Raw genomic sequence first — 25,714 nt, 5'->3', positions numbered from 1 at the left:
TCTTCAGTGAGTTAGTTCCACACTCCCTCCAGTGGCACATCTCGGTACAGCATTATTCTTTTTGCCTTTCTTGGCATGGCTCCGGATGAAAAAACTGATTTGTTGTAAAAAGCTATGCCAGTTTATGATACAGATCTCATAGACACTTCATAATGCCTCATCTTGCAGTTGTGTTCAGATGTTCTGATATTATCTTATGTGTTTATCTATTTTATTTTTAATTCAGAAATTATTTTAAATCTGGTGAGGCTGGGAGATTTTGAGGGGTGAGAATTGGCGGTGGGACAAGCCAAAATATTTTAGCTCCTCAAGATTTCTTTTGGATCCTACCTTGTACATTGACTACTAAGATACCAGCAAGATAACTTCTGCACGGCAGAATTTCAATTGCTTTTTTTCTGTAACTCTCCTCTGATAAATAGGAAAATTGACTCCAAGAGAATCAATAACCCCATCCTCTCTCTCCTATCTCAAGCCATCCTGTAAACTGTCTTAAGTGGACAGCTCTTCACTGATGTAACACTGAACATGCTAAACTGCTGCTATTTAAAGAGTTAGATACCTTTTCTGTGAGTTTCTTAGGCTTGAAGCACTTTATTTTAACCAGGATAACACTTGCATGTTCATTATATTTAATTAAAAAAAGAAAAAAGAAAAGAAAATGCCCCTCCGACTGTAATATAGTCTCCTTTATTCCATTTGTGTAACTTTAATTTTTTCTGTTTCCTTTACATTGTTTGTTTATTTGAACTCAACCTTGAAATAAATATATATAAAAGTAATTGGGTGGCTTAATCTTTGAGACTCAGAATAATGTTACAATGCTGTGACTTAAAGCAAACTTACTTTTCTTCTATCTGAACAGTTTTGCTATATTTGGCTCCCACTGTTTCTTTTCATGGCTTGCATGAAGAGAGAGAAGTACTGATGATTTGGAACTGACCTTACTGTACAGCAGCAGTTATTAAGTTTGCGAGTTGCAAATTAGGAGTACTGTAGTGGACTTGGATTTGTGTTTCTTGTAGAGGCTAAGCATGGTATAGAATATTAAGAAGAAATATGCATCAGCTGCTTTCTTAAACTTTTCATGCTGCCAGTTAACTTTGGTGCTCTGTGAAAACTTGCGTACTGATGTCTTCTGATACCTTCATAATTAGCTTGTTACTTTAGTGGTACCATGTGGCCTAGGCAGCACACAGGAGAACAGGTCAGTATGAGCAAGGATAATCCATCACAGTATTAAGAGGTACTGAAAATAATAAATGTCTTAAAAGTAAGTTATCAAAAAAAGAATCAAGGATTTTCTCAGGACTTCTTTCTCTTAATGTCTACAGGGTGAAAAAGGCTTCCCTGGTGTCCCAGGTCCACCTGGTCATAGAGGCTTTCCCGGTCCAGAAGGGCCTCCAGGGCCACAGGGGCCAAAGGTATGTTCCCATGGAGGCACGGGGGTAGCAACACTACATCTATGCTTGATTGTGGAAGTGAGGTATGACTGGATAAAGAATTCTGTTTAAAACAAAAAGCAACAACAACAACAACAGAACTCTGTTTCAGAGTCTTCCAGTTGGTAAGGGATGTGGTCAACAGCTGCAATGTTCATTTTAGACAAAGTGAAAGTAGTTAATACAAACATGGGCTTTTGCGGTCAGTTGTCGAGGAATGAGTTCTAAAGCACCTGGACTGACCTTCCAGAGGCAAGAAACATGGCTCTAAATAGATTTTAGTAGCATAACCACAATTTTGTCTTAAGTACACTCTGACTTCTGTTGCTAGAAAGAGAGGAAACAAGCTACTTCTGAGAAAAATAATTAAAAATAGATTCAAGAAAAGTTGAAGGGAGAGATGGTTTTTAAGATAAATCTTGCTCTGTCTAGGAAATACCATATGTCATTATGTATGATAATATGTAATTACCTGCAGTATGGGGAGAGTGACTTTGGTGAGTTGGGCTTTCCCATATGGCTAAAACTCAGGCAGAATATGAATTTTCAGTAACTCCTGAATGAGCAGGAAAAAAAATAAAGTATTGCTCATAAAAAAAAAAAAAGAAATCATTTATATTTGTCTTGAGGAGCAGCATTCCTGCTGTCGTTAATAAAATGACTCTTTGATGAATAAACTCTCTGTAAGTATGGTCTAAACTCAGCTACAACATAAATCAGGAAAAAGGAGTGACAGTAGTGCCACAGTCACATTATTATCTAGGACCTGCACTAATGTGACTCCAGCCTTTATCCACACCTTTAAATAAATGTTTCTTTGCGGTTTTAATTAGTTTAGGTGTTGCTGTACTATTTTCTCCTGTCTCATTATTACAATATTTCTTTAAACTGATACTCACTGTGGATCTCATACATGTTTGTTGAGGTGTTTATGTAAGCTCATTGAAAAGTGTTCAGTAGAGCATTTCCTCTGTTATAACTGATAATGATTTCTGCAAGAATGGGGAAAAGTAAGAATAATTTACCTAGCAAGGACATCGCTGTTAGCTTGAATATCTTCTGTTGCAGTTTACTCCAGTTAGCTTTCCCTATTGCAATTATCTGATGCATTATCTTATGCGTTATTAGCAACTGTCACCCAGGATTTAAGGAGCTGTGTATTTCTGTACATTCCCCATTTCATTTCTGGGCAAAACAAAAGTTGTTTCTTATTCTCAGTAAAGCTCTAAGTGTCTTGAAATAATTCTAGCAGATTCTGTCTAGACAGTGCTGTGGCGTGTTCGGCTGTCATCCGTTCAGCCCTGCTCTCCCATCCTGCTTAGCTCCCTGTCAGCCTGCTCCTGGGTTTCCTTTCCAAGTAAAACAATGCAGGGTAGAGTGGTGCCTGTATGTATCTGATTGTTACATGGACATCACTCATGCTTGAGAGCTGAAAAACTCTCCAGAATACTGATGAGAGGCTTCCAGCTATTTCCTCATGGAGAAACCATTTCAGGTCTCACAGTTTGAACAGACCCATAGCAACTGCTTTCTTAACGTACCCTGAATGTTATTTTTTAACCTCTGATGAGATTTATCCCCTGTAAACACTGAAAGGGAGGGCAAGATGTCAAGATTTATACACGTTGGATTAAAAGCTTGTTTCTTTTAGTGTCTGTAATGGACAAATCTGGTGTTTATTCATATAGTTTTGTGTGCGTATGTTGGTACTGATATTTAAAAATGTTGCATGTCCTGTTGATATATATATGTGTTTTCTCAATTATATTGCAATGTGCTGTTGTCTGTCTCTGGTCCAGGGTTCACCAGGACTTACGGGCTTAGTTGGACCCAAAGGTATACGGGTAAGTATTTTTGTTTTAAAGAAGCTTTTATGTATTAAATACTCTGTTTAAAGCTAATAATAGTTCAATCAGTAGTTCGATAGCTCAATCAGCAATTTGTGAATAATAAAACATTACAGATGATTTTAAAATATTTTTAAAATCATGACATGGAGTATGTACACACGCTGTCTATATTTTAGAATTTTACCTTTTTTGCTACAGCTTCTGCACAAGTTTAATGCTGTATGTATTTAGTATTAGGATATGCGATGAAGAAGTCAGACTTGAATTCCACAAAGAGTTGATTTTGAGTTTCTCTTGGCAGGGGAAACCTGCCTGTTTTAACAGTTCATAAGCTACCATTATACTTGATGCACAGGCAGAAGGATTAAGGAAGATAAAGTAATGAAACCATGATTTTTTGACAGAACTATACTTGCATTCATTATTCTTGTGAACGTGATAAAAAGGTAAACTGCATCACAAGCTCTTTCTTAATACTTGCAATACTCTTCCTCTGTTTTTATATCATTAGGGAGCTCCAGGAATACCTGGATTTTCAGGTCCCCCAGGTCTTCCAGTAAGTAAAATTGAAACTGATTTATCTGATTTCTCTCTTAATATAGTCTTCAGTACACAATTACCCTCAACCCAGTGTACTCACTCTAGTGTCAACATCAGCATTGTCACTGTCTGTTAACCTAGAGATAACAATCATAGCATCAGCAATTCTTACTCATTGTAATGATTTCAGAACACATTGTAATCTGTCAAGTCTTATGGAAACTGCTCCAACATAAACTGTTTCAGTGTTGCTGTAGGGTAATATGAATGTGCAAAAACAAAGCTTGTGTCAATTTTGCACTTGCTTTTAGGGTGAACCAGGAGCTGCTGGCCCTCCTGGACGCTCGGGTGTTCCAGGATGCAACGGCACAAAGGTACAAGCCAAGCTGAATATCGTGTGGATTATGTTTGGCTGTGAGTGGGAATGACGAAAAAGCAATCATTTTTCCCCCAATATACAACCATTTTGATTTGTTTTTGTTTGTGACTTTATTGACTAGGAAAAATTTGGCAGTCACCAGAGGAAGGATAAATGCTGCCTTTATGTGTAAGATTGATAATGAAATAATACATGTTGAACACGTATTCTGTTTGACTGAAAACCCTTTTTCCTAACCAATCCTTCTGTTGAAATGGGTTACATCTGAGAGAATTAGTTAATTTCATTTTACCAGTACATAGCTTGCAGCTGACAATTCATAAATCCTGAGGGCAATTAATAGAAAAAGTTTAACATTATGTTACAGGTTTAATCATTTTTCTTTGCTCATAGCTTCAAACAATCTGAAAGAGGGAGTTAGAATAATGCCTACTACAGAAAATCAGACATTTCTAGTGAAACAGGAAACTGGTTTGACATAACTAATAGAGGCTGGTCTTTGTGATAGAAGTAAAGGTCCCTAAGGTCAAGCTGTGCCTCTTTTAGTAAATATAGTGGTAATGCAACTCATAATTTTAGTATGATAATATAAAAAACTTCTTTTGTAGTAGCATTTGCTAGACTCAGAATAATAATCAATAATATGCATTAACAGTTGCTCTTACTGTTTGCAGGGCGATCAAGGTTTTCCAGGTCCTCCAGGTAGAAGAGGTGCTCCAGGCATTCCAGTAAGTGTCTGTGAAATTGGTGATTGTATGAATTTCTACCACGTACAGCCACTCAGTGAAGGAGTGTAAAGTCTCAGATAAGCTGATATTGACAACAGGTGAAATATATAAATACTCCCATTTTATTAGCATGAAAACAGTGCAGTAAAGAGAAAAAAGTTAAAAGTGACGCTTAATCTGCTGAGTGTTAGGCCTCAACTTCTTAAGGTGTGAATGCACACACGTTCATTGGCTGGTGTTAGCTCTTCAGTGTCTCAAAGCATACTTGTCAACATTTAACTTGCATCTTTAAAGGTGTCCAATATGTATTAAACAGATTCCAGTTTCAGTTCATGTGTAAATATCATTGAGGACATGGCCCAGTTAAGTTAATGACAGAACCAGGAATTAAACCTGGAACTTCTGATTATGGCTGCATTGTTTTAACCCTAGGATTTGTTTTTTGTTTTTTGTTTTTTGTTTTTTTTTCTGTGGGAATGTGATTTTAAAAGAAACTTATAAACAACAAATGGGGAAAGGAATGCTACCTGTCCGGTTCCTGTGGCTTCAAATCTGATAATTTCTAAACATGATCTTTATTGCACCAGCTCTCCTTTATTTATTTATTTATTTATTTTTTAAGATCAGGCCTCAAAAATGTTCCACATTCATTTGTAGAATTCCAGCAGTGAGACTGGACTACTTTTTGACATTATGTTCTTTCTTCCTCAATTGAAGTCTGGCACAGCAAACATGTGCCTGGCTATACACCATGGTCATGAAAATAAGTCACTTCAAGAGCATTGAGCTTAGAAAGTATTTAGAAAGTGTCCTTTCATCATTGTTGCTTACTTTTCTCTTTTAATAATATGATTGTTCTTCTTCCTAGGGTGTCACTGGCATCAAAGGAGAGAAGGTCAGTTATTTACACCATATTATGTGAAGTATGTATTGGTAATATTATGTACTTATACTTGATGATGGAAAGGAATGCTTGATATCAGGGAAAACAGAAGGTTTACTTTCCATAAGAAGCAACAACTGATTTTGATGCATGGTCTCTACGAGTTAACTCACCTCAAGTCAAAAAAGTGTATTTGTTTATATCCTATCCCTTAACTACCGTTGTTGCATGTTAAGAATTAACTCTTTCAAACACACAAAGAATTAAGCCTCTCCTCAAACAGGTTATGAATTCATATGGAAATCTGCAAATGCACTAGAGAGTAGGTCAAAGGGGAAAAAAAGTGCAGAAAAATTGAAAAAGGTCAAGACTGTGTGAGAGAAGTATGTAGGTCTGAAATGAAGACTACTTCTAACACAGAAGACTGCCTAAAATGCCTGAAAATGGTGTATTCTGTTTAATAAAATCTTTTTTTTTAAGGTAGAGCTATCTGTAGTAGACAGTTGCCTTCATCATACAGTTTTGATACTGATTATATCCCTACATATTGTATTAAAACATTTGAAGCCTAAGATCCACTAAAGCGTTCTACAGCATAACTTTTTATCTTCCATTTTATCTAATTGTCTAGGGGTCCCCTGCAGATGGATATAACCAAAGATACGATGCAAAAGGTGATCCTGGGTTGCCAGGAATGCCTGGGCTTCAGGTAATTCTGAATTAATTCATTTATATCTCATGAGAGATATAAATGCATATATATAGTGTGCGTGTGTATGTATACACATATATCCATATAATGCATAACTTTATGTATTATATATTATATATTCTTAGTATTCTTACAATTACTCATTTCTAAACCAGAAAAATATCTATAATATGACTAATGCAATATATTAAAAGTCTTTCTTCTGACTTTTCAGGACGAAGTACTCCAAGACAATAGTAATTACTTTGTCATCAGAACCAATAGTCAGTATAGTCAATAGTTAGTAAAGTGGGATGAGGAAGTCAGGTTGCAGATGAGCAAAAGTATTTCAGAAATGGAGAAGAAATGGAGTTCCCCAGGAAGTAAGATTGGTTCAACTTCTAGAGAAGCATTAACAAAAACCAATATGATCCTTTTTTTTTTTTTTTAATGAGATTAATAGAAGGAGGCAGAATAGATGTTTCTTTTGACTGCTAAAATAAATGGAAGACATTGAATTAAGCTGATAGTCAACATTTTTCATTTTCCATTTATTTGAAAGTGGAGATTTAAACAATAGAATTTATTGCATAGAATATTCTGAAGATTGTAGGCTCACTAGGGCTAGCAATAGGGCTAAATTGATAACTAAAATGTCAGTTGCATTAAACAGGACTTACACCTTAGAGTAGTTTAGTTTTAGAACAGGTGTGTATTGTTGTGTTTCAAAACATATACCAAATGATGATGCAGCAGGGAAGAATTGTACTTCTGTGTTATCCTGAGACATGAAAAGGAAATCAAGAGACAGGGCTGCTCCTCATTCAGTTCATTGAACTTAGCATAGTGGTTTACTTATCATCTTGTCAGGATATTTATTCCTGTTGTGGTTTGTTTCTTTCATTTTGTTAATATGCAGGGTGCACAGGGTGTTCAAGGATATCCTGGGGAAAATGGGCCACAGGGCCCTCCAGGAACTTCAGTGAGTATGAATTTATGTCCCACTTGTTACTTTAACCTTTTGATTTTCAAAGTAACCAAAAGAATTACCTGACTGTCCCAGACTTCCTTGATGTTTAGAAACATGGATATGTGAAACCCATACCTTTCTACACCCATCTGTTTTTTTCTTTTTCTTTTGATTATTTATTATGCATGATCATTTACATGTTTTCAGAAGCTACATTTTCATTTTCAAATAATTACCCATAAATTCACATTAAATACTAATGTAAATAACTATAACAAAGTATATGTTTGCAACCAGACCATATAGACATTCTGCTATCACTCCCACTGACAATAAATTGCAGTTGTAATGGTGGAAGACGAAATTTTAAAAAGTAATATAACTCTGGTGAAAACTGGGTACCAAAACTCTTATATTGGTGCTGAAGATTGTAATTTTTTACAGTATGGTTTTTACTTTATTTATTTATTTATTTATTTATTTGTAGGGAATGCCAGGGAGACCAGGACCTCCTGGACCTAAGGTAGTCTCAGATTGGTAATAAAAATGAAAGCTTGCTATTATCTCATTTTATGGATACTATTTAAAATAAAAATAACATTTTTTTTACAGGGTCTTATGGGAATAAAAGTAATAGGAACCAAAGGAAGAAAGGTACATGTATAAAATGCTTAAAACATTGTTTGTTTCTGATATACTATGTTGAAACACTGGAGAAGTACTGTGAAATAAAAGTTTTCAATATATATATATGAAAATATTTTACTGGAAGATCGGAACATGGCAGTCTGAAGACAAACTGTGTTCACACAAGAGCTGAAGATAAAAACTTCCTAACAGAAGGGTAGAAACAGTTAATATTTACTAATACATAGCATTACATTCATTTATATATAATCTTCACTGTACTCCTAAATAGTTATCCAAGCATGTAAACAGTGGTAAATATATAGCACCATGACTTACCATATAGATTCATGACTTACTGTGGCCAATATCTCTTTGGTGTCAGCCCTCATGATGCTAGCAAACCTCCCAGATTTTGAGGAAAAACTGAATGGCTTATCTTTCATTGTTTTACTTTTTATCCTATATAATTTACATTCACAGAAATAACTATGAATAAATACTTTGTCTATCAGGACCTCAAGGTGCTGTTGGAAGCCCAGTGTAGTCAGTCTGAGTGTCCTTATAGCACCCTTTTAGGAACTTGGACCATCTCACAGTTCAGCTAATTGACCTGTACAGATTCAGTTGTGGGCTGAAACATCACTATCTGACAGTGGGATTGATTTTAGTTGTTTACTACCAAAGACATGCTAGAAGTTTCCCGGCAAAATCTCTAGAAGCATAACTTATTATTCATTAGCATTAGCTGAAGTGAGCATGTAACATCTTGCTTTCTTACAAAAGAGTGATGCATTCTTTGCTGTTATGCTGCAAGTGCATGCAGAGACATTCCTTTGGCTTAAAATCACTTAAAATTATAGCTAATGTTTTGTTGAGCTCTGCAGGAAAGATCATATTTAGGACTTTCCCTGTTCTAAAAGATCCTTAGTGAAAAAGTGCACTGAGTACAGGAAAGCTAATTTTACCTGACAGCAACATGTGACAATCATCTACTTACAGTATACAGACTGCATTTCTGAGAATGTCACTGAAGGTGCTTCATATATTTTTGTTAACTGACTCTAATCAAATTGAGAGAAAACTGATAATTGTTTTAACTATCAGAAAAATTGTAATTAATTTAGAGATAAAATTGTATTAAAAACACTCTTTAAGCTAATTCTAGATACTTTAAAAGAAGTCAGTATATGCATTTTTAGATTTCTTACCTAGGAGAAGGCTTGAAAAGTTTTTACAATGTCAAAAGCATAGCAGTAGTAATTTGAAATAAAGACAAAAACATACAGCTTATAATTGCTTCATTTTTATCTTTCTTTTAAGGGTGACACTGGATTAACTGGACCTCCTGGACCACCAGGAACTGTTATTGTGACATTAAGTGGTCCAGACAACATGACGGTAATAAAATTGTCAACATTTAGATAAGCCATCTTATCTAAATGTTTTTCATCCATCCATTTCCCTTCATCCATCCTAACTTTTTTCAGATTTATTTAGGTAGATGCAAACCTCTTCTTAGAGCATGTGTATTCGGCTCAGCTGAGGCCCTGTATATTCACACACTCATTTGAACGATTCCAGTGGAATGTTAAATGCTCATTAGTAACCCATCTGCTGTGGATCTCTGAGTACATGAAAAGTAAATCACTTATAGCTTCACCAAACCAACACAAGTTTTTTGATAGGCCATCAAAGCAACAACTGTGATGACCTCTGGGCCTCGTCACTGAAAATATCAGGATTCTGAGCTACTGAGTTTCACAAAAGCTTACAAGTTGTTCATATACATTTCAAAGTTTGTTTTCTCATGTTTTTACTGGAATGTGAGTAACCATTGAAAGTGTTGGAAAAACAATGAGTATTTGAGGAAGGAAATACTCTGAATCAGCTTTCATTGTAAATAATGTTTTGTGCATTAATAGTCTTGCATTTTGTCCTTTTATAGTACTTAGACAGCAGTTCTTGATACGTGGTTTTATATGTTCACGTGTTAACTGAAACAACTCTTCAACCTGGTTTTGAATGTTTTCCTTATTTAAGCTACATCTAATCCATGGAGTTTTCAAAACTTCTCTGTTATGGGCTAGAATAAAAACTGATTTTTGTCATCAATATTATATCGGGGAGGTACTTTGCTGATGCAAAGTTTCTGTTTCTTTTAGTCATTTAAGTAGAACTATCTATGCTTAAGTAAGCTTGTTAGTAAGGTTTGGCTTTCCTATTTGTAACACATAAATGTTTTCATAAGCACAGAAACATCCCAGAGACCATGCTAGATTTTGACTTTCTGTGTAATAGGACTTGAAAGGAGAGAAAGGGGAAAAAGGATCAAGAGGACTTCCAGGACCAATGGGGTTTACAGTAAGTGACCAGAATACATCCCTTAAATCCAGACATTCAGGCAGCATCACCTACTAAATGCTACTCGTTAGAGTCCCATATTTATGCTATTTATTCTGACCTTTAAATATAAATACCTATTGATTACACTATATTTTTACTTTTTTTTAAAGATTAAAAAATGATAAAAGATGTATTTAATTTGGAAAATGTGACCACAATTATCAAAATATTCTGATGGTGTTTTTGTTACAGGGGCCAGTTGGTGATTCTCAAAGTGAAAAGGGTGACCGAGGAGAACCCGGAGCACAGGTATGTGGAAAAAGCACTTATATATAAGTTAGAGAATTAAATAGGAAGGTACCACTTGTTATTGAAATGACTTTCAAAGTTTCACATAAAAGCTTCTCAACAAAACGTTCCTGTTCATGGTAACTAAACATGTATGAATTTCTAACAGTGTACCAATTTATAATAAAAAAATTATAGCTTTCTATAAAATTTATAACCCTAAAATACTCAAATAATAATGTTTTGTGGCATTTTTCTGAACAAAACATTCTAATCCCTCAATTTCAAATAATTTTTCAAAACAATATTAAGAAATATCTCTTACTGTCTTACTTATCTAATGTCTAACATAAACACATTTTTAAACTTTTCCGTGCTTATTGTGGCTATAATAATTTTTTTCATGCAAGAAAGGGTAACAATAGAGGACTTGTACTATCTATAGATTGCGCTTTCTTCATTTGTGTGGTGCTTTAACAACAATGATGCTGTAGACTAGCCCAATGTTTATTTTTATTATTTCTATGCATTATGAAAAATTGAAGCAGTAACTCAGACAAAAATTTAAAGTACCAAAAGTTCTTGCTATCCAGGATGTATTGTCATTTTTCTATCTTCTGTATTCTGTTTTATGTTAACAGTATGCAAAACTTTACTAGGACTCGTCTTAACTGACCTTTCACATCCTCTTTTCTGGAGAAAGTAGTAGAACACTCTTGCTTTTCTAACAAACTGTGTTAAGACATAGACTGACCAGCCATTCTAAAAAAGAAAATATTACTACAATATACCAAATAAGTGTGAATTTCATGTTCTAGAAAAAAAAGATCATTTTGTGCAAATAAGTTTGAGTCACTAGTGATATCACTGCTACTTCCAGCTCCCCCTCTTCTCTTAAAGAGTATTACCTTTGGTTAAGTTCTGCCATCTCTTCAGTATTACTGGTTTTTCTGTTGCTTACATCATAATTCATGGTCTGATCTTTTTCTTTTTTTTTTTTTTAATTTATTTTATTATTTTAATTTTCTTGGACTTATTCTGTGCAAAATAAACCTCTGAAATGTACTTTCTTTCCTGTTGTTCTGAACTCATAATCTTTCACCCCCCCTTTAACTTGTCACTACCTTCCTGCTATTTTAACAAACCAACTTTCCTGATTTCTGCCTTCAGGGTGTTAAGTTAAGGTATCCATAATTACTTTGTCATTTACGTCTGTTTTGCTCTCCATTTTTCCCCCTCCTCTGCCTTCCCTTGTAATTTCTTTTAACAAGTAACATTTTCGTTTTTTGTTTGTTTGTTTTTTTTTTAAGTTGTTTAACTTCATGCATAGTTGCCACACTAGAAGCCAGGATGCCAGCAGAAAGCTGCCACAATGTACTGTACACTGTGGAAAACAACAGATATGTCTGGCACACTGCCTTCTCCTGTTCTCACTTTTCCATTTGCTGCCCTACTTCCTTTACCTTTGAAGTGCAGTCCCTATTCTTCTTCATTAAATAGTTTCTGTTCAAGCCATCTCTTAAGTCCAAATCCTGTAAGTCTTTCATATCTTTTTCCCTTTGGTATCTTTCCGTGCTCATCACTAGAAGGGCTATTAGCCACTGTATTGTTTGGTCATAGCTTGTCTTGCTCCTGCAGGGACGTCATTTTGCACCAATCTTTGTGTACTTCCCTGGCACTTTGTGCTGTTGAAGTGTCTGCCTCTTCAGGAGAATGAATGTCCAGGGAATATCTTCCTCTGTTTTTCTAAACATTAATTCTGATTAGAAATAATGAACATTTAGTAAATACCCTAAAAGCTTTTCAAAAGTAGTAAGAACCTAAAGTACAGTTACAAGCACAACATTTAGTTATTATGCTCTTAGAATGCGATGACACTTCTTTAGTTCTTTTTCATTTTTTTTTTTTTTATTATTATTTTCCTCTGTAGGGTAAACCTGGAAAAGAAGGTGCCCCAGGTCCACCTGGCTTACCGGTAATGAAGGAAGCCTTCAAAAGGTCTTTTAAGTAACAGTCATCTTTATTTGGTGGTCATATCTTTCTTTCACAGCTTTTTCGCATTGTGGAATGTGTCTGGGAATGTTGATTTGCATACATGGTGAACCATTACTTTTCATTAAACTGGCCTAAGGACATACCATGTACCTACAGATGTGTGCAGGAGAGAGAGGTTTGCTACATAGATCTTGTTCCTTCTGTGTAAAACAAAAAGACCTGTTGTTTGCTTCTGACTGTCAAGTGAGTTTGAGATGGAGGTCAAACGAACACTTAGTTATGCAAAACTACTGATTTTCATTCTGGTTAGTCACATTGAAATATTTGCAAAAGACTTATATTTTCAGAAATCAAGAAGCAAAATGAATAATTTTAATCACTAAAATCAAAGACATCCTTTAAAAGGAGAAGCTATAGTCAGTGTCACAACCATCTTGGCCTGAAATGAGATGACTGATGGATATTAAAATCATCATTTTGGAGGAAGTACCAAAATATAGTTCATAAAATGTATCATTTCATACCCAAAATGATCTTATTTGTATACTGGTTCAAAAGCTCAAGTTGTTGAATTGTCCTTGGAATGCTTATTTAGTTGGTTAAATACCAGTTCTTCTCTATTTAATTCACTTCCACTTTAATGATATCACTAGGGTCACAGTGACCTTACAAAAATCTTAGCAGAATTCTTATTGTTGGTATAACCCATTTCATAAATATCTAACTAAAACGCTATCCTCATTGTGTCAAAACAACCTTAGCACCCAGTCTAAACACATTCCAGTCTGACAAAAAAAAAAAACTTGGAATGACAGTTTGCAAGACTCTACTGCCTTATTACTCAGCTAACAGAAAAAAAGCCTTCTGTCATGATAAAGACATGTCATTGTTCTGTTCCTATTTCTACCTTTTACCAACTAGGGGTGCATTCAGCTCCATAAAGCTCTGCAAAATCCTTTTTTTTACACATACGTACACTTGCAGATAGTGCAGACCGCTGCTAAGGCTACTTTCTCTCCTGGTCTTGCTGACACCCTTCAGTAGATGCTAGCTGGACAGGGTCTGCAAGATGGAGTTGATGAATATGAGAATATCACATTGCATTCAGTTTCTCCCCTTTCAGGAACAGCAGTTTACAGAGGGAGGACAAACCAGAGCCTCTTACACTTGTGTTATGTGGAGTGGCTTCATTTTGGGATTGGTAGAATGTGCCATTGTAAAGGCAGGTTCGGATATGAGACCAGTGGTATTGCCTGCAGACATGGAACTTTGCCCTGTACTGAGTCTTACCCTGGAATTTCTTCCTCTGAGCAAGTCATATTTGTGTTGCCATTGCCCTGAAAGATTAAAACTTTCAATATCAAATTTGACTGATGACAGTGCTAAAAGACCTTTTCTCATAAAATTGTATACTGTCATCTGCAGGGACAAAAGGGCGAACAGGGCAAACCAGGAATGGCTGGCAGACAAGGAGCCAAGGTATTGTCTAATGCTTTTGTTGTTTGTGAGGATAAGGATAAGGTATGTTTGGGGGTTATTTTATATTCTTTTTTATCACTGTCACTACGATGTTTTTACATAGACAATATGTGTATGAGATGACAAGTAATGATATTGTGGAATGGGGAATTGGTCAGCTGAAATAGATGATGTGCATGAACTGGTGTCCATCTTTGCCTGCTGGTGTACTCCTGTAGTTTTTGGAGCATGTGGCTGAGCAGTCGTGGCAGGAACAGAGGACAGGGTGCTGAAGGACTGCTCAGGAGTAGAAGTCCTTTAATGTTATAAGCTATGTACTGAAATGACAGTGGTTATCAAATGTCATGTCATGTATTTATTTTAATAAATAACTTTAACCAATTTCTGTGCTCTAATGAAGGGGATAAAAGGCAACACTGGTCCGCCTGGAGCTTGTGGTCGAGTAAGTGTAAATTATCTTCACCAAGTCATTTGTGTAAACCACTAAAATAAGTCAAACTGACTGTATGTAGCAATAATGGATGCCATGGTGCTCTAACTGGGGTATGTCATTCTCAAAGTACTGTTATTGCTGGACATCTCGAAGGCATAGCATCTCCCTTCATGTAGAACTGGATGGAAGATCAACACCTGGTTAGATTTCACTCATTTCCAGCAGTTTTGGCAGGAGACTGGACTGTCACAGAACAGTTACAAACACTGCTGGAGCTGATTTTTTTTAAACCAAACTAATCAGTTCCGAAACAGGTGTTTTTAATTTGAAAATCCCAAGGTTCTTTATTAAAAAACAAAATCAAAAAACATCAAACTAACAGATACTATGAGTACAATTTCTTTGTCTCGTTATGCTGTCTCTACAGTGTCCTTCTTAAAGGCCCTGTGTGCATCTAATGGAAACTTTCTGCTCAAGTTGTCCAAAAAGAAATAACTTTAAATAAGCTGAATGGATTGTGATATTGACAGAGTACTAAAAACCACTGTTTTTCAAAAAATCAATAGAAGAAGAATAGAAATCGTATATTTTAAACAGTTTTTTATGCCTTTTAAAATTGGTGTTTTAGTAGTCCATTTAAATTTTAGTGTCATGTTTATGTGTCAAGGCACAACTCTTACCATAGTCTTATTTTCAGGTAAAAGTGCCCATTCAGAATAATCCAGAAAAGAGCAAAAATTTGTAGTTAGAAAAAAGTAGAGCTATAGCTAATAGCATTTTGATTCTGCCTGTCATTTATATAAATTTCAAAATGTCATCATATTAAACTATAATAAATTGAGAATATTAATTTAATAGGAATTAATTTTGTATGCATTTGTGATTTAACTAGTTGATTTTTGTCTGTTTTCATGTATGATTACTTAAAAGAGTAGTTTCTGTATAGCTGAATCTGATTTGAAGACTTTATAATTCCTAGAGGTTTCTGTCAAGAATATTTTCTATCTTATGCTACTGTAATATTCCTGATTGGGTCTCTAAATCCCAGTCTGCCTGTATAATTGCATCCACAGGCAGAGGAATTCTTTAAGAATTAAGGAACTGGGCTGAAAATCCCAGCCCCCTCTATTTGTACAGGTCTTTTGGCATTATCTGTGTGTAACAATTGTGATTTAATTTCTGACTACTTGTGAGCAATTAACATGTGATTAGGAAGGTCTCATGGTGTCACAGCATTGGAAAGATGAATAAGGCCATAACATTGTACTAACCAAATGGTCAGTATGAGGCACGGTGCTTTTCTCTTCATTCTTACTATTCATTCTTACTATCTTTCTATTAAGACAGAGTATTATGATAATGTAGTTGGTGATAAGGGAGATGAAGGACCCCCTGGACCTCCAGGACCAAAAGGTCAACGTGGTATGCCTGGTGAGTAGCATATCACGACTACAATCTTTTAGCATGATGTTGTGATGTAACCCCATGAGCAGCTAAGCACCCCTGAAGCTGAGTGAACAGCCGTTCACTCACTCCCTTGCCAAGTAGGATGGGGGAGAAAATAAAATTAAAAAAAAAAATTAAAAAGGTAAAATTTGTGGATTGAGATAAAGACAGTTTAATAGGACAGAAAGGAAAGGAAAAAAAATAATGATAATAATAATGATATATACAAAAAAAGTGGTGCCCAATGCAATTGCTCACCATGCGCCAACCAATGCCCAGCCAGTCCCTGAGCAGTGGCCCCTCTCCCAGCCAACCACCCCAGTTCTTATTGCTGCTATGGAATATCCGTTTTGGTCAGCTCTCCCTGTTGTGTCCCCTCCCAGCTTCTTGTGCACTCCCAGCCTGCTCACTGGCAGGGTGATGTGAGAAGCTGAAAAGGCCTTGGCTCTGTGTAAGTACTGTTCTACAACAACTAAAACATTAGTCTGTTGTCAGTATTAAGTTTCTCCTAAATCCGAAGCACAGCACGTACCAGCCTCTATGAAGAAAATTATCTCAGAAGCCAGAATATGGGGGCTGTTTTTTTCAAAGGGGTTGTTCCAGGTTAGGTTTCTGAGCACACAGCAACCTGCTTCTGCCTTTCTGAGAGTATTTCCAAATTACTCCCATCAAATTTATCCTGAGATATGTAGTAAGATTTCTCTAAAAATAATGAAGCTGGCATACTTCTTTGTGCACATAATTGAGTTGAGCATCTAAGCTCACTCACATCCGATATAATGACTTTAGTGGATTACTGCATCAGTGTTACTTATGTATGCCATAGACAAAACGACAGAGCTTTAAGTTTCCTGATAAAGGTTATAGTATTTTTTGTAGCCTTTAGAGTTTCTTATGCCATTTTTATTGCCTATCATCCCCAAATAATATTTTTGTTGTTGTTTTTTGTTTAGTTTGGCCATGCTGTAAAATTAAAATGTCTTGATTTATTATTTGAGCTGTGTCACAATGTAATAATAATTTGTGGGCCAAACTCTAAGGCAGCATGTTGTGAGCTATACCTCATACTCACCATCAAATGTTTGCCTACTGTATTCTGGTGTTCTGTTTTTATGAATATTCATGTGTGCAAGTGATCACGTTGCATCCAGTGAATACCTTTCATTTTAATAAATCTACTTACATGCTCCCAAGGGATGACAAGAGGAGAGTTGAGCCTTGAAAAGATAATGCATTTTTAAGAAGTGGTATCTCTATTACAGCAAGTAATGGTGGCAAAAAAAGAAGGAAGTTTGCAGGCCTGTAAGCCCCTCTCAAGTAACTGGTGCATCCCCACCTGAGGATAAATGTGGTGGGTCCTATTCCTACCTCTTGTAAACACCCATATCTTTCCAGATTTCAGTGAGAATTGCCAGTGTGCAACAGTTGCGTAAATGCTATACGACTACTGAGGAAAAACCAAATTCTTAAAAGATAAAATAAGCATAGAATGCAAAAGTGCAAAGATTGCAGTCAATGTTACTGAGTAGTGACTTTGCTGATAATGGTTTAACTCAAGTTCTAAACATGTTGCTTTTGCAGGGCCACAGGGTCCTCCTGGAGGTGCTGGTAGACCAGGTATGTGTAATGCTCCAGTAGCATAAAAATTGTTCTTCCTGCCAGTTATACCAAATCACTGTTGTGAAATATTAATTTTGGATGTCTGTGAACACCAATTTTATTTAATCACTATGTGTACATGTGTACATAGTGATTAAATAAAAATAAAAAATGTCAGCCACAAGTTTTGATGAGCCAAGCATTTCAAGAGAGATTAAAGAACATTTTAAAATATCTTTACATTCTCATTGTGATTATTTAATATATCACAATGTAAAAAAGATTCATGGTATAAACTTTGAAACCCTGAGTTTGTCTCTCACTCATCCTGGTGAGTACTTGCTTACTTTGCTTTGAAGTTCCATTTTTTTTCTTTAACTTCGTTTTTGTATTTTTTCCTCTTTGGTTAGGTGTGTCAAGACCTGGTCTGAGAGGTCCCCCGGGATTTCCTGGCCCAAAAGGAAAAAAAGGAGAAAAAGGACAAACAGGCTTGTGCATTGTAGGCCCTCCAGGACTACCTGGGATTACTGGCAGACCTGGTTCTGTTGGATTACCAGGTCCTCCAGGAGAACCAGGTGACATTTCATTATTGTATATATAATGCACAGCAACAAATCCAGCTTATCTCAATTGCTGATGTATGAGATTATATACATATATGATTTATGGAGTATATCTTGAGTAAAGTGGTTAAATAGATTTTTTTTTTTAATTTCACTTTAGAATATTCACAAAAAATATGTGTAGCAATTCTCTGTGCTCCATTTCTAATGAGATTCTGTGGGGAAGGTACAATGACTTTCCAATATAAAGATTTCTCTTTTTTTTTTTTTATAACTGTGACTAAAAATATACTACTTAGAAATACTACTTAAAAACAGGAAGGACTAATGAGAAAAAAAATCTATTCTTAAGATTAACTGTTCCAAAAATTGCAGTTCATCTGTAAAAGTAAATTCAGAAAGGGCTAATCTAAAAGTTAGAGAAATCACTTGCATGCCTTCCTAGGTCTTAGTGGGCCTTAGAGCAGGCTTGAAGTACAGGCAGCATGAAAACAAAGCAGTAGCAGCTTTGAACCAGCTGAGTAGTTCCAGTTCATACAGCTTTTAGAAAGTGTATTAACCAGGGGTACCTCTTAAACTAGGAGTACAAACAGCATCGTATTTCCTTTACATGTGGTATGGCCAAAGCAAGTTGTTTTCAGAAATAATACAGATGTAATGCTTATCTTTCCTCTCTTAAAATAAAAAATCTGTCCTCCAAATGATTGCCTCAGGAAGAGCTCAATATGTCATCTTTTTTTTCCAGAGTAATAGTAAATACAGCAGAATAATTCTGATAAAGATACTTGAGCAGGATTAATAATTTACAAATAAAAGTTTTCCATCCAAAGCTGGAAAAGAAAGAATTATGTTTCTGTTAGAATATAAATACTTCCCAAAGGAGGAACTGTGCTTTTTAAAGGCAGCCCCCTGGCTAGACAGATAAATCTAGCAGTCTGCTGAGATTTACTTTAGAATCACCATATTTTTCCTCAAGTAATTCCAGTTAAAGGAGTTGTGGATTTGTTCAGGTAGTTCTCTTTTAAATGAATACTGTCTCCAGATCATCCTTGCACCTTTTTTCTGCCTTAGCAAATAGAGAATGTCTGAATAATCTGTAAATGTAATGGTGCCATGCTCATTTCATTCACAGGTAGAGTAATATTTAGAACAGGCCCACCAGGACATCCTGGAGAGCCAGGGTATGCAGGACCTCCAGGACCTCCAGGAGATGTTGGCATGAAAGGTCAGTTACTGTGTTTATAGACTGTTTGAAGGACTGACATAGTGTTCACTCAACAGGGGATAACAAAACTGTCAGGGAATCTTACGGTTTTGGAGCAAGCCCTTTTATATTCAAGAGAGCGTGTATAAATTATGAGAAATTAAAACAGAGTGGAAAAAGTTCATGTTCGTTCTTGGTACAGGGTTTTGTACATTTCGCTTTCATGTACCACATTTTTTGCGTGGGAGTGTTTTCTCTGAATGAGATCAGGAACATATCATTATTGACAGTTACTGGCCTTTTCAACTGACAACTAAGATGCAGAGCTGAAAAATTATTTTTTCCATTTCTACTTCCTTTCTGAAACCTACCACTTAGAAGTTGATGGTACAATCCATTTATCTTCATAGATCCTCATGAAATTTTGAAATTAATTGACCTCTCAAGCTATTTGATGACTTCAGAGATTTTTAAAAAATTCATTAGGGATAGCAAGATGTCCTCCCTGTAAACAGTGACTGAGAACAGTGCCTGTGGCAGTGCCAAGCACCAGTTGTATAGCACTGCAGCCAGGGTATAGTTCTTCTCTGGACAGTACTTATTACAGGTTGGTGGGGTTTTTGTATTCCTGTGTTGTTATGTCAGCACTAATGGTTGTTCTTTGAAAGAAGGTTCATTCTCTGAATATAACCGCAGGAGCTGCTAATTTTTGTTGGTTAAATGCCACCTGCCAGTCTTTAAAGTCACTCAGGCTGCTATGAAGCCATGTTAGTTCAAAGCCTGCGTGCCTTTCTTCTTTTGAGAGAATTTGGCCTATCGATAGAGTGTTTGTATCCAAATAGCTTACTGAAACCAGACTTGGAAAAAAAAAAAAAAAAGAGAGAGAGAGGTTTAAATTGTGTGTCTCTATGTTTTAAATTAAATGTAATCAGTTCTGATTCACTGTCTGACCACAAGTGATATTGTACTGTGTTGGAGGTGATCTTCCATCAAAATTAAGGTCACATGCCTACTGCTCTTTGACCAAGAGGTGTTGACCACCCTCTATAGAAAAAAAAAAATTAACACGTTAGTTCAGCTTGGGACTTGCTTTGTGTGGAACAACTAATGAATTGTATTCCTTCTAGGTGAAGAAGCTGGCGTGTGTACTGATTGTAGCTATGTTCCGGGAACACCTGGTCTTCCTGGTTCGCCTGGGCCACACGGCCAGGATGGCATCCCTGGTAAATTATCTCAGTATTTCTAACAGGATGGTAGGAAATGCCACTGCTTTTGCTTTTAGCATGAGAATCAGGACAGGTATGAGCATGTCTGCATCATGCAATATTCCAGATCCCAGAAGTAGCCCTGAGGTTGTGATGAGTGTGATAGCATAATGCAGCTCCATCTGCTGATGTGAGCACAAGCCCTAAAAGAGTTTAAGACTAAATGGTAATGGGCTTAGGTGCAGCCTGAAGCCAGGTCAGTCTATGCTCATGCAGTGAGTGTGAATGGGAGTAACATACAGTGCTGTGTGTGATTATCAGAGTTTGTCAAAATCCATTTCCTTATTTTCTATTTTATTTACAAAATATGTTTGTTCTTTTGCAGGTAGGGAAGGAACACAAGGTCCCAAAGGAGCTCCAGGTTCTCCAGGAGCACCAGGGTTTCCAGGAGCTCAAGTAAGACTTGCATTTTTCAAATTATTTTTCAGATCCCACAAGAATTTCATGGAAATGTCATGGCCAACGTTAAATGAGGTGTCATATTAGGTGATATCAACAGTTTTCTGTTGCAGCCTCACCTTGAGTATTGTGTACAGTTCTGGGCTCCACAATGTAGAAAGGATATTAAGAAACTTGAAAGCTTCCAGAGGAAGACAACAAAGTTGGTATTAAAAAGGCTGGAGGGCATGTCTTATGAGGAGAGGTGGAGGACACTTGGTTTGTCTAGTTTGGATGAAAGAAGGCTAAGAAGCAAACTCATTGCTGTCTACAACTTCTTGAGTAGGGTAAATGGAGAGAGAGGTGCTGATCTCTTCACCCCGGTAACTAGTGATAGGATGCGAGGGAACGAGGGAACAGCACAGAGCTGTGCCAGGGAAGGGGTTCTGCCTGAATGTTAGGAAGAAGCTCTTTACTGTGAAGGTGATCAAATGCTGGGACAGTCTTCCCAGTGAGGTGGTTGATTCCCCATGTCTGTAAGTGTTCAAGAGGCATTTGGGAAACTTGCTGGAGTGGGAGTGCAAGCACCTTCCACAGACATACTACTTGGTAGTTCTAATTTGTGCCTGTAGTAGTAATAATTCTTGGGAGATTACAGAAAACACTGCCCAAAACAAAACTGTCATGCACAAGAATATATTGTGGTGGCTGTCATATAGATGCATAATTGAAAGAGCCTGCTGGCAAGTTTTTCCAGAAATCTCCCAAGAATTTGTGAGCCCAAGATCCCACTAGAGCCCAGTGTGCTTGTGTGCTTTCAGTTCCACATTGTGCCCTGAGGGGTTAAGAAAAAAGCACAGAAGTTAGCTACAGACAGACAGCTGTGGTGGCTCTGGTATCCCTAGGGAGATCTTTCCTGGTAGAGAACAATGTCCTCTCTAATCAGATTTTAAGGTGTTTTTTTTTTCTTGTCCTTCTGCTTATGCCAGTAGTTGGAGTGGGCAGTTACAGAGAATAAGATACAAATAAGGAGAACCATTCTTAGGTATTTAATTTAAAAAAGAAAACGTGAAAATGGTTGACATGTTTAGCACTGAAATTTTCTTTGTTCCAGGGACCTCCAGGTTTTAAAGGAGATCAAGGACATAAAGGATCAAAAGGTGAGCCAGGATACGTGTATCCAGAAGGGCCAAAAGGTGAGCAAGGAGATCCAGGGTCCAGGGGAGACAAAGGAAGAAAAGGTTCAAGTGGATTTCCGGGAAGATCTGGACCAAAGGGCTACAAGGGTTCTAAAGGTGAAGAGGTAGGTATGCACTGTTTGCAATTAACATAGAATTCATGAAAAGCTAAGTCAGTGGTTGTATCTTGTATGACACTCTGTTCTACCTAGTCCAGTATTTTAACTGAGTATCATCTGCCTGACTTAGAGGTGCTATGCTCAACTATAGCAAACAGTACACATAAAGTGGAAACAAAAGAATTAGAATAAATATTCTTATGTAATACCAGGGAGAAATGAGGCTAGCGTGGATGCATGCTGCTGCAAAGCCTCAGCAGTTTATTAGTTTATTGTGCTGTTAGTTTGGACATTTGTATTGGAGTGTTATCTTTGATTGCTCTGAATAATAAGACATGGACCAAAACCAAACAAATAAAAATAGTTTTTCTGTCTAGTCATAATGCTTGAAGTGAAATAATAGTACAAATAATACCAGTTTGGTCTTCAGGAATTAATCTCCAGTCAGGGCTGAGAGAAATCACAAAAGCTGCGAGAACTACTTTAAGACTAGCTTTCTTAGGGCAGAGCTCTTGGATCAGCAGAAACAAAAAACTAGCAATTGTTGTTGCACTGTGTTGGCTGAGAAACTGTAAAAGTGATTCAGATATTGCTATTTTTAAACCTGACCCCCTAGTGCTTAAGGCAAATTAGTGCTGAAATAGTTTTTTTCCCTAATGTGTTTTGAAAAATAAAAAAGTCATACAACATAATGCCATGGTAATTGAAAATCAAGCTGGTTTTGTACTTTTTCAATTTTAATAGAAAGAATGGATGAATGCCCTACAGTTTACAAGCATTGATATTAAAATTCTTATTTGTTTCATCACAAGTAAATTGGTTGAAAAAGTCCTGTTCAATCAGCAGAACTACTCTGCTGCTAAAATAGTATGAGATCAGTCATACAGAGAATCAGGCATTTTGTTGTGAAAGCTGGCACGGAGAGCAAGTAATGCTTGGTGTACAGACGTATATATCGTTAATAGGGATTGCCTGGTACAAAAGGAGATAGAGGACTACCTGGACTGCCTGGTAATCCTGGTCTCCCTGGAGAGATGGGGCTTCCTGGACCACCAGGATATGGACCACAAGGAATAAGAGGTTTCAAAGGTTCTAAAGGAGTAATTGGTCCTCCTGGATTGCCTGGAGAAGCTGGTTTGTAACTTACTGTTTTACTTTTCTTTACCTATGTTAAAGTTTTAAACTACAGAGAGAGATTGAAGACAAAGACATAAATTATGAAATATAGGAAGTTTTTTCTTGGGATGAGATTTCCAAAGCGTTGTTCCATCTTTGGTTTCACTAGAGATAATAACAAAAGTCTTAGGGTCATAAGATAATTGAGATTGGAAGGAACCTTATGAGGTCTTCAGTCCAAACTCCTGCTCAGAGCACGTTTAGCTATGAGGTTAGAGAATGCTTGCTTCAAGTCTTGACTGAAAACCTTCAAGGACAAAGACTGCACAGAATTTCTGGGCAACCTGTTTCAGTGCTTGACTGTCCTCATCATGAAAAAAAAATTCTTTGACTATAGATCCATTTCTCATCATTAGTGTGAGCTAAGTCATCATAAGAAGATATGAAGGACTTAATCACTTTGGAGTGCCAGAAACATACCAGTGTATTTATTTATAGACAAGTATAATATGGAAGAACTTGAAGCTGGGCAGGAGAGATACAGTCAAGTCACTTCTTAAGAGAATTTTTGAATTTTAAATCCAGTGGATTCTGGGGATTAGTGCTTATAACTGCAGTGATATGTTGGGCACAATATACCCATGCTTTTGCTATTGACTGATAGAAGATGTGAGTTTATTATCCAAAGGGATGAAACTTTCAGAGTGTGTCAATCTGAGTCTTTGTCACTCTTTCTGGGGTTGTCACATTGTATGAGGAAATGCACATGAATCTCTGTTGGAGACCTTGCTAATTGTGAGGGTTTTTTTTTTTTGTTTGTTTGTTTGTTTAATCTGTTCTGAGGGTCCTCGACCTGATATTGACAATAACTCCTATTCCCTACTTAAAATCATTTTGTGCTCCCTGGGTTTCTGTTAGACTGTAGGAGGGCTGAGAGAAGGGCTTGAGGTGGTCTGGGTGTCAATAAAATTCTTTTGCTTTATGAAGTCAGGGCTTGAAGGATTTTCAAAATCTGTTGGAGCCTCAGAAAGATGGAAACAATAGCAGACCAGATTTTTAACTAACTAGATTGCTCATTAATATTTTAAAATTGCAAATTATGTATTTTTATACTATTTCCAAACTGTAAGACTTTGATAATGTATTTGCTGAAGGTCTGAAAGGAGAGACCAGTAGGATAACTCCATTGCCTGGATTGCCAGGACCTCAAGGACCAGATGGTTTACCTGGACCCCCAGGGGTGCCTGGTGAGTATGTTTGCTTAAAGGACAAAGTTAGAGATGACCTGATTGGGATTTGTCTACCATCTCTGGCCAGATAAAACTGTTGGGTTATTTTGGGAGAACTCTGTGAAGGATTTCATATCAAGCGCAGATTGCATAAAGACTTAACAGACTCATGCACGCTTTGATACTGAGAACACAGAGATCACAATTAGCATTTTAACTACTGTGAAGGAAAAATAGTGTCTTAAGTTCTAATGATACCATCTACACTCATGTCCTAATTAATAATGATAAGCTGGAAAACACCCTGTCATCACGTGTTGTGTGGTAAAACAGACTGCAATTTACTTACTTTCTTTGAACAGGAAGGGTCGGAACAAATGGTCAGCCAGGTGATCCAGGACATCCAGGCCCAACAGGTGACACAGGCTTTCCAGGGCTTGGGTTTCCTGGAAACCCAGGTCCAAAAGGTAAAATACACTTTTTGATATTCTTTTTTTTTTTTTTTTTTTTAAAAAAAAAACAAACTTCTACTTTTTTTTTTTTTTTAAATCTGGATTGACAACATTCATCTTTAAAAAAAAAAAAAGAATGAGCATTAATCAGATGGTTTTTAGCTCTCGTGTAATTTACTGCCTTTGAGGGGGTTTTGTGATTTTGTTTTTGAAATATTTTGAAGTATTTGAGAGAAATAGAATACTAAGACTACTACAATGTAGTTTTTTGAAGAGAAGAGTGAGGAACTGGCATCAGAATAGGTTCACTCCAAATCGGTTACTTAATGCAGGATGTTTTTGAAGCACATAACTGAGCAGTGTTACAATGAGTGTTGAGGGAAAATGCAATGTGTCAAATGTATCAGGATTTTGTTTTCAGCTCTTGTAACCTACAATAGGGCAGAAGTCCATAACCACAGCCATACAAATACCACTTTCTAAAATAATGGGTATTTTTATACTGACATATAAT

General features: G+C 36.5%; 1 protein-coding gene across 1 annotated transcript in view; it reads left to right on the top strand.

The window, feature by feature from the left end:
• The window catches only part of COL4A3 (collagen type IV alpha 3 chain), a gene marked incomplete at its 5' end in the record, with an annotated part of 64,155 nt that overhangs the window by 15,735 nt on the left and 22,706 nt on the right, over positions 1-25,714 (top strand). The window contains 26 exons of the mRNA XM_082767220.1: positions 1,335-1,424; positions 3,242-3,286; positions 3,804-3,848; positions 4,144-4,206; positions 4,886-4,939; positions 5,808-5,834; positions 6,454-6,531; positions 7,433-7,495; positions 7,971-8,006; positions 8,096-8,137; positions 9,434-9,511; positions 10,412-10,474; positions 10,709-10,765; positions 12,675-12,719; positions 14,165-14,218; positions 14,619-14,660; positions 15,995-16,082; positions 17,679-17,714; positions 18,107-18,271; positions 19,392-19,484; positions 20,591-20,686; positions 21,054-21,124; positions 22,221-22,409; positions 23,369-23,537; positions 24,674-24,766; positions 25,111-25,215. Coding sequence (XP_082623346.1) covers positions 1,335-1,424; positions 3,242-3,286; positions 3,804-3,848; positions 4,144-4,206; positions 4,886-4,939; positions 5,808-5,834; positions 6,454-6,531; positions 7,433-7,495; positions 7,971-8,006; positions 8,096-8,137; positions 9,434-9,511; positions 10,412-10,474; positions 10,709-10,765; positions 12,675-12,719; positions 14,165-14,218; positions 14,619-14,660; positions 15,995-16,082; positions 17,679-17,714; positions 18,107-18,271; positions 19,392-19,484; positions 20,591-20,686; positions 21,054-21,124; positions 22,221-22,409; positions 23,369-23,537; positions 24,674-24,766; positions 25,111-25,215 — 1,987 coding nt within the window. The remainder of the gene's footprint in view (positions 1-1,334; positions 1,425-3,241; positions 3,287-3,803; positions 3,849-4,143; positions 4,207-4,885; positions 4,940-5,807; positions 5,835-6,453; positions 6,532-7,432; positions 7,496-7,970; positions 8,007-8,095; positions 8,138-9,433; positions 9,512-10,411; positions 10,475-10,708; positions 10,766-12,674; positions 12,720-14,164; positions 14,219-14,618; positions 14,661-15,994; positions 16,083-17,678; positions 17,715-18,106; positions 18,272-19,391; positions 19,485-20,590; positions 20,687-21,053; positions 21,125-22,220; positions 22,410-23,368; positions 23,538-24,673; positions 24,767-25,110; positions 25,216-25,714) is intronic.

Source organism: Aythya marila (assembly GCF_965140915.1).
Source record: "Aythya marila genome assembly, chromosome: 9".
Lineage (NCBI taxonomy): Eukaryota > Metazoa > Chordata > Aves > Anseriformes > Anatidae > Aythya > Aythya marila.
Note: the sequence above shows the minus strand (reverse complement) of the source record. Positions and strands in the feature narration are given on the sequence as shown.